Genomic DNA, 20632 nt, shown 5'->3' on the forward strand with positions numbered 1-20632 from the left:
TGTACAGGTTTCTTTGATTTGTATTTATATTTGTCTTTTTATTTAATGTCAAGGTTTTTCTGTAGAAAGATAAACTGGTCAATATGCTCAGATGTCAGGGCACTTCTATGCGCATCTTCATATATATAGCGAACTATTTTACCGTTAACATTAGTAGCGCGCCTTTATGCTAGTACTTTGTAACGAGTGGAGTGGTGCTACCCCTTTAAGAGCAATGTGCCGTTGCTTTATTACTGTTATACTAGCTGGATGTGTGCATGCGCAAAAGTGTGCGCGCTTCAGTTATAACACCACATGTGTGGAAATCTGATGCTGCAACCGATATTCTCTTTTATTTTTATTTTCTCATACTAATGAGTATTTTTTGTTTAGTAACATGTTATTACGGAGGTTTTTCCTGTGTATGGAGGAATAAACCGTTGTGAGTGAAACGTTTGTGAGTTCTCCGTCCTTATTTTCGTGGGCCTAACCTTGTGGAGCTATCGTAAATCTCTATTAACGTGTTACTTCCTGTCACTGTATAAGTTCAGAGATAAGAAGACTGCGACTTAGCGGTTGGAATATAAACGGAACAAAATGAAACTGCCATGAATCTGTATTATTTATTTATTTATTTATTTATTTATTTATTTTTTAATAAATATCAATATTTTGTTTTTGAGAATCGATACAATATCGCCAAACGAAATATCGCAATACTCACGTGTATCGATATTTTCTTACACCCCAAACATATCCCATGAACATATGCTTTGTAGATGGGCTACTGTTAGCATGTGGCTAATGTTCGGTAAGCAGCCATAGATACTGTATCTACACCTAGATACGGATTTTATTCACATATTCGATTCTTCTAGTAACTAATATAACAATTGTAGTATCCGACATTTGAAATGTCTGTTTTATACATTAGTAACTTGTATTATCGCTGATTGTAGTTTGTCACTGCGTGAAAACTACATATCCCATGAACACTTGCGCTCTATACGCGTTAATGTTAGCATGTGGCTAGATGTCGCCTTGGCTACGGCAGTTCATTGGACCGAATGCGTCAATAGAGCCGCCATCTTGGAACGGGGACCCCCGTCCTCTTTAATGTATCAGCGTCAATGTAGGCAAAGGGAAATAAAATCACCATAAATCGTCATGAATGTCATTTTCTAGTTTTTTTGTTTCGTTCCAACAGTCAGACATATATTTATCATTAAGTCCAGAGAAAATGTAAGGTTTTGGTATGAAGATAATCTACTTTTTCACAATATAATGCTCTGTTTATGACTTGGGAATCTACAAAGATTCAGATTCAGATTATTTTATTTAATACCATGTCAGCAATCAAAGCTATTTTCATGGTAAAAATTCTATTACAAAAACACAAATATCTTATAAATACAATAAAAACAAAAATTTAAACAGTCATATTATACGATTTTTTATTTTAATTGACATACGATATAAAAAAATCAAAACCCTTTTCAGACATAATGTCATTAAATTTGTCCTTAAGTGAAGTAACATGATAAAAGAGCATTGTAGAGGTTCTAGCCCTTTTTTAGGGTGGCTCCAGCCCCCTGTGTGTGATCTCAGCCACCCTAAAACTATAAGTATAATTTTTACTTTCAAAAATAAACATTACGTTAAAATGCAGGACGTGTCATCGATGGGAAAGAAAATGATTTATCAGTTTGATCCATGAGCGAATCTTTTACGTGTGTGCGTGCGTTCAAAAGTGTGTCATCAGCTGTCTGCTTTATCTGACCTGAGAAGCACAGAGTCAGTCAGAGCTGGAGGCGTTTATCTATAACGTTAATCAGCGGAAAGCCACATAGACGGTTATAGAAGGTGTTTTATAAATGTGATATGTTATAAATTTTACAAATTGTTTACTAGGTTGTGTTTTGTGTCAATACTAAATAAAACTAACATTTATTGATTTGGTCTTTGTTAATATTAGTTTATTAATGACTGCATTCATTGGACACACTGTTTGTAGAGAATGCACACACACATGAACTGATCTGATTCAAGACTGGCATCATTACATCATGCATAAAATTTTGGTGTCCACTTTTGTCATTTTAAACAATAGCATGACTTTTGGCTTACTATGTAGTCATATAATATATAATATAAAACTCTTCTTGTTTTAAATTGTCACTGAGGGCTAAAGATGAAACCCTAGAAGCGCCCCTGCTATCTATGGATAATTCTCCACCCTTTTCTTTCAGCCGACCAGAGTCCGCTCTTCCAGAACCAGAACCCATGCAAGAAGGCCCTGTTGATAATTGTAGTCCTCCTTTGGCTTCTTGGTGTTTTCCACACTAATAGGGGATAAGAAAGTTCCTTCTGAAAACATTAACAGACAGAACATATCTGGAAAGCTTGTAGGTTTCTCTATATACACCTTTCTGGCTGAAAAAGCAATAATGCTGCAATACTCACACATGAAGCCAAGGAAAAACAGCAAGAGGACCTCCAGAATAACTGCCACAACAGCCAGGCCAATGATTGCCACGCTGTCGCCACACTTTACCTCCCTCACTATGTGGCCGATGTTATCACCCAACATTGTGAGGCCCAACAACACTTGTGCCAGGGAGGATGTGGCCTCTAGTGTGTTCATGTCCATCAGCTGTGAGAGAGAAACACCACATGACCACATTAGCACAACCTACATTTTAGAACATAGGCCACTAACAGATAGACCGCGGTCCGGGTCCGGACCCAGAAATTTCTATACTTCTGCACAAATAAAGACGCACTTTGCGGTTCAGGTGGTTGTCGGAACTTAGAGCCGCCTCCAAGTTGACACATCGCAGGGTGATCTTTACACTTAGACTTTTTGGTTACTAAAAACTGTTTTAGTTAGACTTAACTGATAACTCTATAATTACTACAAAAAACACTGAGAAAACTCCTCAGACCTGGATGAGAATGAGCAAACTTCTTTATTGTGGTCAATCAGCCAACAATCTTCTAAGAGAAATTGCCAAGTTGAAAGTAACAAATGAAAACCCCAAAAAGAGCATGTCGTGCAAAAATCAATCAAAAACAAAAACTCTTGCGACGTTCTTGCAAAAATAAAAACCCACACCTTCACACACACACACACAAACACCACTCACGCACACACACACACACACACACACACACACACAAAACACACACGCGCGACTGCCTCCTTCATCTGGCCAGAAGAATTTGACACACACGGACACGCGCACACACACACACACGCGCAAGCCCACGCGCATACACACCTTCACCCGCGAGCCCCAGATATCTTCTCAATATATACCCTGGTGCTCCTAGCCTCTTCTTTGGTTCCCAGTATTTCTTGGATTCCCACGGTGCCATATCACCTTATTTACCGGAATCACCTCCTATGTTCTCTAAATACACTGACCTAATTTCCAATTATTTCCCATCACCTTTCACCCATATGCCCATTTATGGATTTTCCTCTCCTTATTTTTCATGACCTCAGACTAAACACCTGGGCCTTCTTCAGTCTGCACAACAAGTTATGAGCTAAGGTCTGGGCACCACATGCCCATTTATGGATTTTCCTCCCCTTAGTTCTCAGGGCCTAGGTCTGTGAACCAATGTCTTTTTCATTCTACATAACAAGTTATAGCTATGAGCTAAGGTCTGAGAACCATGGTCTTCTTCATTCTACATAACAATTTATGAGCTAAGGTCTGGGAACCCTGGTCTTCTTCATTCTACATAACAATTTATGAGCTAAGGTCTGAGAACCATGGTCTTCTTCATTCTACATAACAATTTATGAGCTAAGGTCTGTGAACCAAGGTCTTCTTCATTCTACATAACAATTTATGAGCTAAGGTCTGTGAACCAAGGTCTTTTCCATTCTACATAACAAGTTTGTATTTGTTATTACAAAACTGACTAGGCCTGACAGCCCCGACTTACTTTTACTAAGTTTATGATTACAATAAACATCTTTGGCCTACAATATCGCCTACATATGGTAACGTGTCTGTCTGTGTTTTCCCCTTGTTTCTGTCTGCCGTCTCTCCCTGATGTTAATTGTTTGTTCCGCCCACTCATTGCTCACCATGGACACGAATTACATTCCATCTCTTCCCCAGGTGTCTTGTCTTTGTCTCTAATCGTCTCCGCTTTGTGATTGGCTCCTGTCTAATATATTTACTCTGTCTGTTCACTTCCCCGTTGTTGGTGTGTGATGTGGTCTGTTCCTGTTCCTCTTCCACTCTATGTTATAGCCTGTTTTCTGTTTTGTCATTAAATCTTCAACTGCACTTGGATCCTCCCTCGCCTTTTTGTCTCACTGTGTCACAACCGTGACACATATGTCTTATGACACCAATTGTAATATTTTGCAAGGCCTAATACTTTACTTTGGTTATAGTATTGTAAGGAATAATACTTTAATTATTTCTACTAAGATTTTTTACAACATAGTCTCTCCTGACCCCACTCATTTCGAGCACCTCGGAGGCATTGCACATGGGGTCATACTGACGCATCAGTGCAATGGTTGCTTGTGCCTGGCTCGTTACCAGCTCATTACTATATTCATATTTGTATCTGTATGTACATTTGAAGCAATTTTAAACGCTATTCTTCTCATATTGAAACTGACAATGTTGTGCACTGACCAGGGCGATGATCACCACCCTCAACACCATGTGGTATAAGTGCAATTAAAAAATATGAGTATTTATGTATTTATTTAGGTATTTATTTAGTATATCTTAAGTTATTGTAGAAGCTTAACTTGCCACAGAAAGTTACTGTTAAAGCTAAATTTACAAGGAAAGTTATTGTAGAAGCTTAATTTAACACAGAAAGTTACTGTTAAAGCTAAATGAACCACAGAAAGTTATTGTAGAAGCTTAATTTACCACAGAATGTTACTGTTAAAGCTAAATGTACCACAGAAAGTTATTGTAGAAGCTTAATTTACCACAGAAAGTAATTGCTAAAGCTAAATGTACCACAGTTTATTGCTAAAGCTAAATGTACTACGGGCGGTTATTGTTAAAGCTAAATTTACCACAGAAATTTATTGTAGAAGCTAAATTTATCACAGAAAGTTATTGTAGAAGCTTACTTTACCACAGAAAGTTACTGTTAACGCTGTGTACCACAGTTTATTGCTAAAGCTAAATGTAACACGGTCGGTTATTGTTAAAGCTAGATTTACCACAGAAAGTTATTGTAGAAGCTTAATTTACCACAGAAAGTTACTGTTAAAGCTAAATGTACCACAGTTTATTGCTAAAGCTAAATGTACCATGGGCACGGTTATTGTTAAAGCTAAATTTACGACAGAAAGTTATTGTTAAAGCTAAATTTACCACGGAAAGTTATTATAGAAGCTAAATTTACCACAGAAAGTTATTGTAGAAGCTTAATTTACCACAGAAGTTTATTGTTAAAGCTAAATTTACTACAGAAAGTTACTGTTAAAGCTAAATGTACCACAGTTTATTGCTAAAGCTAAATGTACCATGGGCGGTTATTGTTAAAGCTGAATGAACAACAGAAAGTTATTGTAGAAGCTTAATTTACCGCAGAATGTTACTGTTAAAGCTAAATTTACCACAGAAAGTAATTGCTAAAGCTAAATTTACCACAGAAAGTTATTGTAGAAGCCAAATTTACCACAGAAAGTTATTGTAGAAGCTAAATTTACCACAGAAAGTTATTGTTAAAGCTAAATTTACCACAGAAAGTTATTGTTAAAGCTAAATGAACAACAGAAAGTTATTGTAGAAGCTTAATTTACCACAGAATGTTACTGTTAAAGCTACATTTACCACAGAAAGTTATTGTAGAAGCTTAATTTACCACAGAAAGTTATTGTAGAAGCTTAATTTACCACAGAAGTTTATTGTTAAAGCTAAATTTACTAAAGAAAGTTACTGTTAAAGCTACATTTACCACAGAAAGTTATTGTAGAAGCTTAATTTACCACATAAAGTTATTGTAGAAGCTTAATTTACCACAGAAAGTTAACGTTAAAGCTAAATGTACCACAGAAAGTAATTGCTGAAGCTAAATGTACCACAGTTTATTGCTAAAGCTAAATGTACCATGGGTGGTTATTGTTAAAGCTAAATTTACCACAGAAAGTTATTGTTAAAGCTAAATAAACAACAGAAAGTTATTGTAGAAGCTTAATTTACCACAGAATGTTACTGTTAAAGCTAAATTTACCACAGAAAGTTATTGTTAAAGCTAAATGAACAACAGAAAGTTATTGTAGAAGCTTAATTTACCACAGAAAGTTAACGATAAAGCTAAATTTACCACAGAAAGTTATTGTAGAAGCTAAATGAACCACATAAAGTTATTGTAGAAGCTTAATTTACCACAGAAAGTTAACGATAAAGCTAAATTTACCACAGAAAGTAATTGCTAAAGCTAAATGTACCACAGTTTATTGCTAAAGCTAAATGTACCATGGGTGGTTATTGTTAAAGCTAAATTTACCACAGAAAGTTATTGTTAAAGCTAAATAAACAACAGAAAGTTATTGTAGAAGCTTAATTTACCACAGAATGTTACTGTTAAAGCTAAATTTACCACAGAAAGTTATTGTTAAAGCTAAATGAACAACAGAAAGTTATTGTAGAAGCTTAATTTACCACAGAATGTTACTGTTAAAGCTAAATTTACCACAGAAAGTAATTGCTAAATCTAAATGTACCACAGTTTATTGCCAAAGCTATATGTACCACGGGCGTGGTTATTGTTAAAGCTAAATTTACCACAGAAAGTTATTGTAGAAGCCAAATTTACCACAGAAAGTTATTGTAGAAGCTAAATTTACCACAGAAAGTTATTGTAGAAGGTTAATTTACCACAGAAAGTTACTGTTAAAGCTAAATTTACCACAGAAAGTTATTGTTAAAGCTAAATTTAACACAGAAAGTTACAGTTAAAGCTAAATGTACCATGGGCGGCTATTGTTAAAGCTAAATTTACCACAGAAAGTTATTGTAGAAGCTTAATTTACCACAGAAAATAATTGCTAAAGCTAAATGTACCACAGTTTATTGCTAAAGCTAAAGGTACCACGGGCGCGGTTATTGTTAAAGCTAAATTTACCACAGAAAGTTATTGTTAAAGCTAAATTTACCACAGAAAGTAATTGCTAAAGCTAAATGTACCACAGTTTATTGCTAAAGCTAAATGTACCATGGGCGGTTATTGGTAAGCTAAATTTACCACAGAAAGTTATTGTTAAAGCTAAATGAACAACAGAAAGTTATTGTAGAAGCTTAATTTACCACAGAATGTTACTGTTAAAGCTACATTTACCACAGAAAGTTATTGTAGAAGCTTAATTTACCACAGAAAGTTAACGTTAAAGCTAAATGGACCACAGAAAGTAATTGCTGAAGCTAAATGTACCACAGTTTATTGCTAAAGCTAAATGTACCACGGTCGGCTATTGTTAAAGCTAAATTTACCACAGAAAGTAATTGCTAAAGCTAAATGTACCACAGTTTATTGCTAAAGCTAAATGTACCACGGGCGCAGTTATTGTTAAAGCTAAATTTACCACAGAAAGTTATTGTTAAAGCTAGATTTACCACAGAAAGTTATTGTAGAAGCTAAATTTACCACAGAAAGTTATTGTAGAAGCTTAATTTACCACAGAAAGTTACTGTTAAAGCTAAATGTACCACAGTTTATTTCTAAAGCTAAATGTACCATGGTCGGTTATTGTTAAAGCTAGATTTACCACAGAAAGTTGCTGGTAAAGCTAAATTTACCACAGAAAGTTATTGTTAAAGCTTAATTTACCACAGAAAGTTACTGTTAAAGCTGAATTTAAAAACAGAAAGTTATTGCTAAAGCTAAATTTACCACAGAAAGTTATTGTTAAAACTAAATGTACCACAGTTTATTGCTAAAGCTAAATGTACCATGGTCAGTTATTTTTAAAGCTAGATTTACCACAGAAAGTTGCTGTTAAAGCTAAATTTACCACAGAAAGTTACTGTTAAAGCAAAATTCACACAGAATGTTATTGTTAAAGCTAAATTTAACACAGAAAGTTACTGTTAAAGTTAAATGTACCACAGAAAGTTATTGTAGAAGCTTAATTTACCACAGAAAGTTAACGTTATAGCTAAATTTACCACAGAAAGTAATTGCTAAAGCTAAATGTACCACAGTTTATTGCTAAAGCTAAATGTACCACGGATGGTTATTGTTAAAGCTAAATTTACCACAGAAAGTTATTGTAGAAGCTTAATTTACCACAGAAATTTATTGTTAAAGCTAAATTTACTACAGAAAGTTACTGTTAAAGCTAAATGAACCACAGAAAGTTATTGTAGAAGCTTAATTTACCACAGAATGTTACTTTAAAGCTAAATTTACCACAGAAAGTTATTGTAAAAGCTACATTTACCACAGAAAGTTAACGTTAAAGCTAAATGTACCACAGAAAGTTATTGTAGAAGTTTAATTTACCACAGAAAGTAATGGTGTTTGCGTTATATATGACGTTATTTGCCCTTTACGTACGTGAACATTAACTTTATAAGCATGTTTTACGTGCCTGTGGCCTGGTATTAAATAAGAACCGTGTTGAAATGGTGAACGATATATATTACGTTATTAGCCGTTATTAGTGTTTGTAAATGGTGTTTATTTAACGTTACATGCGTGAGCATTAATGTTACTGTAACAAGTGGATTGTTAGTTTTCCTGTTATGTTCCCAAGGGGACAGGTTTGAGTGACGCACAGACAGAGAACTAGGTTCTGGCACGTGTAATGTTGTTATGCACATGTGATCAATAAAGTATGCAATGATACTGCTTTAATCGTCCATTCTGTAGAGTTTGATAAAATAGAACAGAATGAAACAGTTACTAGTATGTTTTACATGTCAGAACAGAAAATGTGTTTTAAAGTTTCATGACATGTATGCCTAACTAAAAGAACCAGTAATCACCAGCATGGTGACTTCATATGAATCTAAAATAAACACAAACTGGAGATTTAATGTGATAAATTTGGTGGAAAATATCCATTTGAAAGAGATTTGTCTACTAAATAACGTGTGTGGATGCTGGAATAGTTGAGCACTTGTATCTCATTCTGACAGCAGCTGTTCAGAAGTTAAACTTATCATCCATGTGTAGAAAATAACCCTGCAAGCAAGTTGTAATTTTAGGTTTCAAACAGAGATGGTGATAGAGAGGCAAAGATTACAGCTTTTAATCAGCTTTTAGTCACAGAAGCGTGAGAAAAGTAGGAACTTGATGGCAAACGCTTGCATGATGACCTCATGTAAAGGCTGCCTTGCTGACTCTTCAGGGGTTATTGCACGCACAATTTAATGCATTATTAACAATACGCATAAAACGGCTGTAAAACAGAAATACGGAAAATTCCTTTATATTTATACGGTACTTATACAGTACCTTTACCTAACTTCTTGGTCTTGTTTTACAGCATCAGTTTCCAACGGGGTTGACCAAAAGTACAAGATCATCTTTGGTAAGTTGGTCTTATTACATACATGCTCTAGGTCTATGTTGAACGATCCAAAATGATGTTTTGGGCCAAGCCGTTTAGAGAGAGGGCCGTTCATAACTCTATCCAGTGCAAGTTTCTCTCTGTTTATGTTTTAGGTGTTTGAAGATGGCCCAGAGAGGTACATTAAGTCTTACAATTCCTAATCTAGAGGCCTTAGGTGATTGTGTCTGATTGTGTTTTCTTTCCACACACACTATTTCTTTGCTACTGGATTGGATAATTTAACACTTTGAATTGGCTGTTGTAAATTCAGAATTTGTATTAAGAAAGTCATTTTTGTTGTGTTTCATGTTCTTTAGGTACAGAGCTGGAAGAACAGTCCTCAGAAACAGCCACTACTGTAGCCATCGTGATGACTGCAGATGAAGGTATCTTCACAAATTGTAGTGATTTTTACATCCCATTGAGAATAATAAGCTCTTCCTCGTAGTAGACCAGGCCAAGTAGACTTGGTTTGGAGGCAGGAACATAGATAAAAACAGGTAGTTTCAACAGATTACACTACTTTAACAAGAACAGATATTGGAACAGAACCATAGACCACAACATTTTAACAGGGAAACAATCCACTAGACAGTGACCCATTGTGACAAATCAGCCTCCGATTCTTTCATTTAGGACTACGACTGTATGAGTTATGGCATTACAGTTAGTAATAACTCATAAACCTTCATCAATGTGAAGTAGAGCTGAAGAACAAAGTGGTGGTGAGAGTTTTGAAAATTGAATTACACTTCTGAAACAGGTTTGATTTACATAAATTCCTGAAATGGAAACCCAGAGTTTTCCTTGTTTCAGGGTTACACTAATGCAGCTTTCTGAAATGTTACTTTAAATATGATCATGAGTATAATTTCAACTAACTTTTTTATTTGATAGATGGAGACAATCTGTGCTGTCTGCCAAGTCCATTTCAATGACAGGAAGAAGAATGCTTCAAAGAAGTGGCATTCATGGTCATAGTGCACCGTGTGCCAGTCATGGTCACACACTGCATGTGGTTTTAAAAAAAAACATGTCTTACATGCCGGTGTCAAGACACCATGCAAACACTCTGAAGCGCTGCATCAAATAGGAAACATGCTAGTTACACAAGATGTATGTTTGAACTTGTTTGAGTTGTTTTTACTTTGTTCATGACCCCATCCGTACAAACACACACACACACGTTTTTTTATTTAATGTATTAAGTACCATTTATTCTTTTCCTTGCAAATATTTTGTACCGATTACACTTATCAGAATAAAACTGATTTTTCATTCACTCAAATTTTTACTTATTGTCGTCATTTGTTGGCATCATAAGTGTGGTCCCCTTTACCTGGGACATGTGGGGACCAATTAATATCTATTGTACTGAATTTAGTCTGCAGGTTGTAAATGATAAGTAGCCTAATGTTTCATCTTTTATCAATGGTTCAGTAGGGTTGGGTGTTGGCAAGGATCTCACAATACTTTTCAATACAGTGAGTCACAGTTCAATTTCATGTTATGATTAGATACTTCACATAACTTTCACTTCTTTTTCGCAGTCCTGCTGTCACTGAGAGGCATTTGGCAAAATGGATATCGAAAAGTTTGTCAGAGCAGTAGTGATACTTAGATATACAGTTGAACAGTACAATTAAATTTTTAAACTTTAAATATAATGGTTGCTATGAACGACGATGAGGATGATATTATATGTATCTGCCTTATCAAAGTGATTTTCCTCCATCATACAGACAAAGTTGAAGCAAATCTCTATTACCACATTTAATGTTATGAAAAGAACCGTCATGACAGAAATATATATTTATGAAGTGAAAGTAATACAAAAAAATTGAGACCAGAAACCCATCATGAGTTAAAAAAACTGGCTATGCTCATTGTAAGGATTGTTTTGGAATGATTAGGTAATTTCACATTGTGTGTTAAAATTAATCAGTGACAACCCAAGTAACACAATGTGGTGTTCCAATAATAACACAGAGATGCATTTAGTGTGCTGTTTTAACACATGTTTTTAGTGTGTAGTTATTACTCTACAGTATGCTGTAACATTTATTAACAAAGTTTTAAATACTATATGCTGTATACTACAATTCACTATACTGTGGGTATCTACTATAAATTACTTTAGTACTTTTTTATGTGGGCAGAATTTTTATGACCGAACCTAAATACTCAATAAGGGCACTCAGAATGTACTGTGAAAGATGTGATAGCAGGTAGTCCTCTACATCCTTTTCATCAACAAACATGCAGGTTCCATGTAATGGCTCAACCGCACTCGTCCCTGAGCTTTGCTTCCTGACAAGGCCAAAGTTGGCATCCAATGTCACTATCATATCTCCATCTGCCTAGAAAACAAACAGTTATAGTAATCCTGGTTTTGTATCTGTACCAGGTTTATACATCAATGCTGTTACTGTTTTAGTATAATACTTTAACCATAATTGCATTTTCCATGACCTGATGGCATTGAATTGATATCTGCAAATCAGATAATTTTGTATAATCAAAAAAGAACCACGCTAGAGCTAGAACCAACCTTTTGGACATGCTGGGCATCTGGTCCCATCATCTAATTGTGGGCGAACATCTACCAAACTTCTTTATTTGAAGTGGTGATGCCTAAAATGTGATGGGTAGCTCAGTGGTTAAGGTGTTGGGCTATGGGATATGGATGGGATATGGATTCTCCCACCAGGGCTCTGTAAAGGCTGTTAACCTACGGTATAAGCAGCAGTCAGTGAAAACATTACAGTTTCACATATTACATCTGGTGATGGTGGTTCACTCAGTTGTTATTTTATAGAAAAATATCAAAAATACTTTTGCATGCAACCGTACAATCCTAGATGGGTCCATAAATGTTACTTTTAGTTGTGATGTTTAATCATGTAGTACAATCAAGGAAGAAATTGTAATTTTCACATCTAAATGTTGGGCTGCTCAATTACTTTGGTAAAAATCATGATCACAAGTATTTAACACGATTACTCAGTGACTTTGAAAACATGCATTTATTTAACCTTTTTATCATGTAAGTGTTGAAATAGGCTACACATGTCAAAACAGTGGTGCCTTCGAAGTACCTTATAAACATGTCCGTCCAGCAGCGCACAATTTATAATTGCACAATAATTGTTGCAGAATATTGTTTTACATCCATTATCTTGTTTTTGTGCGCTGAAAAGGGCAAAAGTGTGACCTATTGCCCCACTAAATGTGGCCGGGTCAAATTGACCCGGGAGTACTTGAGGAGGAATGTATTTATTTTACGAGCACATAGTTCAACGAAAATAGACTAAATTAATTTTACATGCAAAGTTCATAATTTGGAACAATCCTGGTAAATTTCATTCAAATATGTGGAAGGAAACCCAAGTTATGACACATTAAACGTGTATCAAAAGGCATAATGAAATGCAATGCCCAATTTGTGTGTGTGTGTCTGTGGTGTGTGTTAGTGGACATTTTATGTGTGCATTTTTGTGTCTGTATGTATGTTCATTGCGCTGAAAAGGGCAAACGTGTTATTGCCCCACTAAATGTGGCCGGGTCAAATTGACCCGGGAGGACAAGATTAATTTTACTTGCAAAGTTCATAATTTGGAACAATCCTGGTAAATTTCAGGCAAATATGTGGAAGGAAACCCAAGTTATGGCACTAAACTTTACAGATGAGTCAAATAGACCCCAGGTCTGCACAAGGGTTGTATAAATATGATATGTACTATGGCAATGACAAACCTTAGCAAACAATTTTTTTATATAAATTAAACAGACTATTTTGTATAGATAGGCCGTGAAGGTTTCTGTCACCGACAGAGTTTTGGCCTGCTTTGGATCTGAGCTACTCTGAGTGAACAAATGCAAATGAGCCAGGCCTCACAGGTGATGGAGCGTTTGCACAACAAAAGCAGGGCTGAAGAACTGTGAAAATCTCAACAGGGGGGAATCACACCTCGGGACCCGCACAATAAAATAAAAAATCCAGTAAACCTAGTGTTAGTCTTCCATGAAAGTAACAGAAATGTTCAATTGAAAGACAAGATGGCGCCGCTGTGTTTGGCCTGCCACTTGCTCCTCTGTTTGTTTTTGCTACCGTCTCATCGTTAACTGTGTATGATCGCACCATGCTGATGGAACTGCATTGTACAACTAATCGCCTCTTAAATACCCAGTCCTTTAAACCATCACCGCCACTGTTGACAATGCTAGAAGATCGCGGGAATGGCTTCGGCTGGTTGGCTCCAACACTGGCGTTCCGATTCCGTGTCCTCGCCCCGCTGAAACATCCACCCGGGGTTGTGTCCAAGGAAACCTCCGTCTAATTCCTTGTGTGACATCGTCGGCTGTCAACTTGTCCACGTTCCGCATGGCACTTTGTAACACCAGATCGTTCAATAATAAAACATTTGTCCTCAGTGATGTCATGTCTCACAATCTGGATCTGTTTTTCCTCACTGTAACTTGGCTTCCCCCAGGTGACGTCAGCGCCTTTTAGGAAATCCTCCCCTCTGGTTACCTTTACCTGAACATGCCGCAGCAAACAGGTAGGGGTGGGGGGATAGCCACCATACATAGACAGTCCCTGAAGTGCCTGAAGTTGTCCACTAGAGGGTATTCTAGCTTCGAGTTACACGTATGTGTGCTTACACTACCCTGTCCGGTTTTATGTGCAGTAATCTACCGGCCGCCCAAATTAAATAAGGATTTTTAATTGAGTTTTCAGAGTTTCTGACTGTTTCTAGCAAAGTTTGACAACATTCTAATCTGTGGTGACTTTAACATTCATGTTTGCTGCCCCTCTGCACTTTTAGACTCATCTGGCTCAGTCCATTTCCTGACACACACACACACAAGCACACACACACACGTCAGCATAAACCAGACAAACCAGTTAGACCAGTGTCAGAAAGAGTGAAAATCAGCAGCTCCATTTTGTGTGGAGTGAAAACTAAAAGATTTGAGGAGTAAAAACACAGTGAGTATCTAAAGCTCTAATATATAAACACACTGAAGTGACACTAGATACAGAAGAGTTTTGTGGGTTTGTACTGAAGCTTTAATGTACACAGGTTGTTTATTAACTTGATATCGTGACTATTTCCTGAAAGTGAACTCTGTGCTGATTCAGGGTTTAATTTAACACACCGATGTTGGAGTGAAGTAAGCGTGTGTCCTTCTGTAATCTGGAGAAGGAGACATGACCTCCAACATGAGTGTGTCTGGAAAACAGGACTTAAAGAAAGACGAGAGGTGACTTACTTTTACATTCACCAGCAATAAATACACACCGTCTCATGGGAACACATCTGTATCTCTAAACACTCACTAGTTAACACAGGAAGTTAACTTTAAGGTGTTTAATAGCAGTGAATATATCACTGATCTGATCTAAGAACAGTTTAGACAAATCATTCACTGAGAGAAGAGTAAAAAGGACGGTGTAATGTGGAGCATAAGAGCAGCAGAGCTTTGTGTCAGTGAACTCTACAGGCTTTAAGACCCAGCTGAGTCAGAGCTGTGATTGGGACTCCTGATATCAGTGTAATTCCTGACTTATGAAGCCTGTCTCCTGTTTGAATAAGTGTACAGACTGGATCTGAATTTAAAAGGTGGAATTATTGGTGTTTAATGATGAACACATTGTTTAACAGTGCTGAGTATTAATTATTGCTGATATTTCAGAATGATGGAGGGAAAGAGATCAGACTCACCAGAACCCAGCTGTGTGTCCATGAAGAGTGACGAGTCAATGGGACGTCTATTTAACTTCAGAGACAGAGACAGTTCTACTGATGTGAGGTCAGTATAGTGAGGTGTTTTACAGCAGTGTTCCACCTGATCAAACTCACTCGTCTCATTATGAAGCCCTTCATGAGCTTTATCAGGTGTTGAAGCAGTAAAACACTAAACTGTGCAGTGCTGCAGCTCTCGGACTGGCAGTGAGGAAAAGTGCTTTAAGAGGTCAGTTCAGTCTGCAGTCCCTGAGCTGGAGGGTCTGTGGTGCTACAGAAGAACATTTACACCTGGGACATTAATGACAATATAAAGATTTTATTCATTTATTCAAACATTTGTTTCTAAACATGTTGGTGTCAGTTAGGAAATCCTGAAATCGGTGTATTAAGAGGATAGTGTTAAATATCTGTGTGTGTATTTATTAGTGTGTGATTTGTGCAGCTATAAATACATATAGTCCATATTACATGATGGGTTTTGTTTGTTCACAGACCACAAAAATCAAACATCAGCACAAATCAGCTGGACTCTATATTCAAGGTTTGTGTGTTGTTTTTAAAGTGTGTAATGTGTGTGTTGTGTTTAAAGTGTGTAATGTGTGTGTTGTGTTTAAAGTGTGTAATGTTTGTGTTGTGTTTAAAGCGTGTAATGTGTGTGTTGTGATCCCTTGTCATGTCTTGATGTGCAGCAGCTTTAAGGGTAATCAGTTGTATGAGTTTTAAATGTGAGAATAAAAAGAGACTTTTCTTCTTGTGATAAAATAAAAGTCTCTCTCACTGTAACATGATAATATTTAGATCTGTTCCTGTGTGTTTCTATCCAGGAGCTGGAACACAAAGTCATCACTCTGATAAAGAATGAGCTGAAGAGGTTTAGGAAGCTCCTGAGTCCAGATTACCCAGCATGCACTGAGAGGGAGGTGGAGGATGAGGAGGATCTGCACAGTGTCAGAGACGGAGCGCTGAAGATCACACTGCACGTCCTGAAGAACATGAACCACACAGATCTCGCTAACACACTGCACATCAGTAAGAGCTCTGAGTCATGACTTTATTCCATCAGCTTCACTTTAGAGAGAGGAAATAGTTTTAGATATGAACACTTTTAGTTTTATATTTAATTTTAGTATTTTGTAAATCTGCTGCTTTTCTGTTCTGTTCATGGTCCAGCTTTTGGTTACTCTGTACAATGGTTCCTTCAGTAATATTTAATACATCAATCACAAATGAACATCAAGAACTGAAATAAATGTACATTTTAGATTGTTCTTACTGATTCTGCATTAAAAAATGTTATTACTTTGTTTATTAGAGTCTGTAGGTTCTGTGTATCGGCCAATATTGAAGTCCAATCTGAGAGAGAAGTTTAAAAGAATTAATGAAGGAATCTCACAGCATGGAAGCTCAGCACTTCTGAATGAGATCTACACTGAGCTCTACATCACAGAGGGTTGGAGTGGAGACATCAATAATGAACATGAGGTGAGACAGATTGAGGCAGCGTCCAGGAGACCAGCAACACAGGAGAAACCCATCAAATGTAATGAGATCTTTAAAGACAAGTCCATCAGAACTGTGCTGACTAAAGGAGTTGCTGGAATTGGAAAAACAGTCTCTGTGCAGAAGTTCATCCTGGACTGGGCTGAAGGAGAAGTAAATGAGGACGTCTTCTTCATGTTTCCACTTCCCTTTAGAGAGCTGAATCTGATGAAGCAGCAAAATCTCAGTCTGATGGAACTTCTTCATCACTTTTTCCCAGAAATAAGAAAACTAGAATCAATAGACTGTGACTCCTACAAAGTGGTGTTGATCTTTGATGGTCTGGATGAGTGTCGACTTCCTCTAAATTTCCAGAAGAATGAGAGATTGTGTGATGTGACAGAGTCAGCCTCAGTGGATGTGCTGCTGACGAACCTCATCAAGGGGAATCTGCTTCCCTCTGCTCTCCTCTGGATAACCACAAGACCAGGAGCAGCCAATCAGATCCCTCCTGAGTGTGTAGACCAGGTAACAGAGGTACGAGGCTTCAGTGATCCTCAGAAGGAGGAGTACTTCAGGAAGAGGATCAGTGACCAGAGCCTGGCCAATAAAATCATCACACACCTGAAGTCTTCAAGGAGCCTCTACATCATGTGCCACATCCCAGTCTTCTGCTGGATCTCAGCCACTGTTCTAGAGAGAATGTTGGGTGAAGCAGAGGGTGGAGAGATCCCCAAGACTCTGACTCAAATGTTCACACACTTCCTGATCTTTCAGATCAAACACAAGGACCAAAAGTACCATCAGAAATGTGACCCTGTTCCTCAGCAGACCAGAGAGATTATCATGGCACTGGGAAAACTGGCTTTCCACCAGCTGGAGAAAGGAAACCTGATCTTCTATGAGGAAGACCTGAGAGAGTGTGGCATTGATGTCAGAGAAGTGTCAGTGTACTCAGGAGTGTGTACCCAGATCTTCAGAGAGGAGTCTGGGCTTCACCTGGGGAAGGTGTTCAGCTTCGTACATCTGAGTGTTCAGGAGTTTCTGGCTGCTTTATACACATTTCTGTATTTCATCTCAAAAAAGAGAAATGTGTTAGTTAAGAAAGATCATAAAAGTTTAATCAGAAATCCAAACATGTCTGATCTCCTCAGGAGTGCAGTGGACAAGGCCTTACAGAATGAGAATGGACACCTGGACCTGTTCCTCCGCTTCCTTCTGGGTCTCTCAGAGACCAATCAAACTCTTTTACGAGACTTAATGCCACAGACAGGAAGCAGATCTCACAGCAAACAGGAAATAGTGGAGTACATCAAGGAGAAGATCAGGGAGAATCCATCTCCAGAGAAATCCATCAATCTGTTCCATTGTCTGAATGAACTGAATGATCATTCTCTAGTGCAGGAAGTACAAACTTACCTGAACAGAGGAGATTACAGATGTCTCAGAGGAACCAGTCTCTCTCCTGCTCAGTGGTCAGCTCTGGTGTTTGTGTTACTGACCTCAGAACAGGAGCTGGATGTGTTTGAATTGAGGAAATATAATCGATCACATGAATGTCTTCTGAGGCTGCTGCCAGTAGTCAAAGCCTCCAGAAAAGCTTTGTGAGTATTTTTTTTATAAATGTATTACTGCATGGTTTATTATTTTAATGTAACACTGAACTGCACTGTTTGGATTAATGTGTGTTAATAGTTCCTCTAATCATCTTTCAACAAACCTCTGGTACTTTTACAGAAGATTGTGTCACTTTTTACACTAACATGTTATGTCTGAACTGAGGGCTGGGCCACATGGACAAAATCTTATAACATCATATGATGCATTTTATAGCTTTTATATATGAATCATGAAAAATTAAGTGTTCTCTAAAATGTATGTAAACATATCTCTACAAAATAACTGCATGCATTTAAGAACTAAAGACATTTCTGAACTAAACACCAGTGAAAGACTTTTTCTGTTCTGTTTATATTGAAAGTGACATTTAACAAAACTCTCACAGATGAGAAAAACATCAGACTGACAAAATGGGATCAATATGGATAGAAAATATAAAAAGTAAATATTAAAACACTCTAATGTCCTTCAAGTATCTCTTTATGTTGAAGTTCCTCATCTTTTTTTGTGTGTGACACAGTGTTGTGGGGAGATTCACTCTGTCATGGCTTTTTTACTCAATTGTTCTTTCTAATAAAAATAAAACATCAATGCTTTTTAAAAATTTAACCCAATACGAAGGAAAAACAAAAGTCTCCTTCAGTCTGCACTACTGCTAAACTTTACCAAGGACTGAGCTCGTGGTCAATAAAACATCAATCATCATTTTGGACCTCGACACATTGGACAGACGAAGTGGGAAAATGTTCAGCTTTATCTCCTTATTATGTTAGAAACAAGCTAGGCAGCGAACTCAGATGTGTGATGAAGATTTTCTTTCTCTAACACTGACCTGTTTGTAGAGGATGGAGTTTAAATGTGACTTTTTATATGAAGACTTTTATTTTGATGGGGTTCTTTGTTCTTTGCTTATCAAGTGTACAATAGTGTACAAAATAGTTCTTTGCTTATCAAGTGTACAATAGTGTACAAAAGTGTACATGAATAATGTGTCACAGGTGAGCGTAGTGTCGTGACTGCTGTTATTAAAAAGTCCTGTTTTGTTCTACTTGGAGCTCGACAAAGACACCAAACTGTTAATGAGCGATCACATTCTTGTTCTTGGGTCGTGATTGTTGTTAATCTGTTGTGGTTGAATTATAGACAGTTTTTTGTCTGGTTCACTGCATCAGAAGATGGTGGATGAGGTAAAAACAGACGGTGAACACAAAGACGGTTGCACGTGACAGTCGGTCAGGTTTATCACCGTTACTGTTGAAGAGACGTCAGGTTTCGTTCTTTGGAAACTTTCTGTGGATTCTGTGGAGCTCGCGCTCACAGTTCTCTCAGCACAACATGTCTCAGTTCAGTGTACAGGAGTTACATGTAACTCCGGGATATTAGTTTGTTTAGAGTCAGAGGGGCTGTCAGACATGACCGAAAGTGAGTAACTTTAGTAACTTGTGGATCAGCGCTGACTCAAGACGCAAACTGTTTAGAACGAATCAGTCCGATTTGGTGAACCGGTTCATCCAGTTCACTAAAAAGAACTGGTTCAAAAGAACGATTCGTTCACGAACTGGCCATCACTAGTGCCTTGTGTTCCTTCTCTGCCCTGAGAGACAATCCTGATCGAGAAATTTAATTGTTTGCTGCTCAATTGAGGATTTTGGTTTATGTACTGCACTTCATGTACCTCAACTCATGCTATGGGATTAATGAGGATGGGCGATCATTGTAGAAGAGACTGATGTGCCAGGTCATATGGGACATTTCTTGCATTATGTCTGAGGAGTGTGTATTCTTTCCATTGTTGTGATTTCTTAATTTTGGTTATTTGGTAATTTCTATTATCTTTGTTTGTTTGTTTTTGGTTGATCAATGTCCAATGTTTGTACTCATGTATGATCTAAATGAAATTCTGAAGAAGTGAGTCCTTGATAAACATGGATTTTGTACATTTACATTTACATTTACAGCATTTGGCAGATGCCCTTATCCAGAGCGATATACATAAGTGCTGTAATCTCTAACATTGAATACATTAATGCTGGTTCACTAGGTTACATACTTAAGATACCATGAGTTTAAAACATTTGTTCAAAGTTACAATGAAAAAGTGTCAAAGGTTTTTTTTTTTTTTTTTAAATGCAAAAGATAAGGAAAGAAGTGCTAGTTGAAATGTTTCCTGAATAAGTAAGTCTACAACCGCCACTTGAAAATAGCCAGTGACTCAGCTTTCCGGACCTCTAGGGGAAGTTCATTC

At 37.1% G+C, this 20632-nt stretch overlaps 2 protein-coding genes across 3 annotated transcripts in view; one reads left to right on the forward strand and one right to left on the reverse strand.

Moving 5' to 3' along the window:
* The window catches only part of LOC113651658, a 187773-nt gene that overhangs the window by 96555 nt on the left and 70586 nt on the right, over positions 1-20632 (reverse strand). The gene's annotated exons all lie outside the window — the stretch shown is intronic.
* Positions 15240-20632, forward strand: part of LOC113651645 (NACHT, LRR and PYD domains-containing protein 3-like) — an 11508-nt gene continuing 6115 nt past the window's right edge. The window contains exons 1-5 of the mRNA XM_047813439.1: positions 15240-15356; positions 15448-15449; positions 15781-15829; positions 16113-16317; positions 16601-18371. Coding sequence (XP_047669395.1) covers positions 15240-15356; positions 15448-15449; positions 15781-15829; positions 16113-16317; positions 16601-18371 — 2144 coding nt within the window. The remainder of the gene's footprint in view (positions 15357-15447; positions 15450-15780; positions 15830-16112; positions 16318-16600; positions 18372-20632) is intronic.

Source organism: Tachysurus fulvidraco, chromosome 1 (assembly GCF_022655615.1).
Source record: "Tachysurus fulvidraco isolate hzauxx_2018 chromosome 1, HZAU_PFXX_2.0, whole genome shotgun sequence".
NCBI classification, from domain to species: domain Eukaryota; kingdom Metazoa; phylum Chordata; class Actinopteri; order Siluriformes; family Bagridae; genus Tachysurus; species Tachysurus fulvidraco.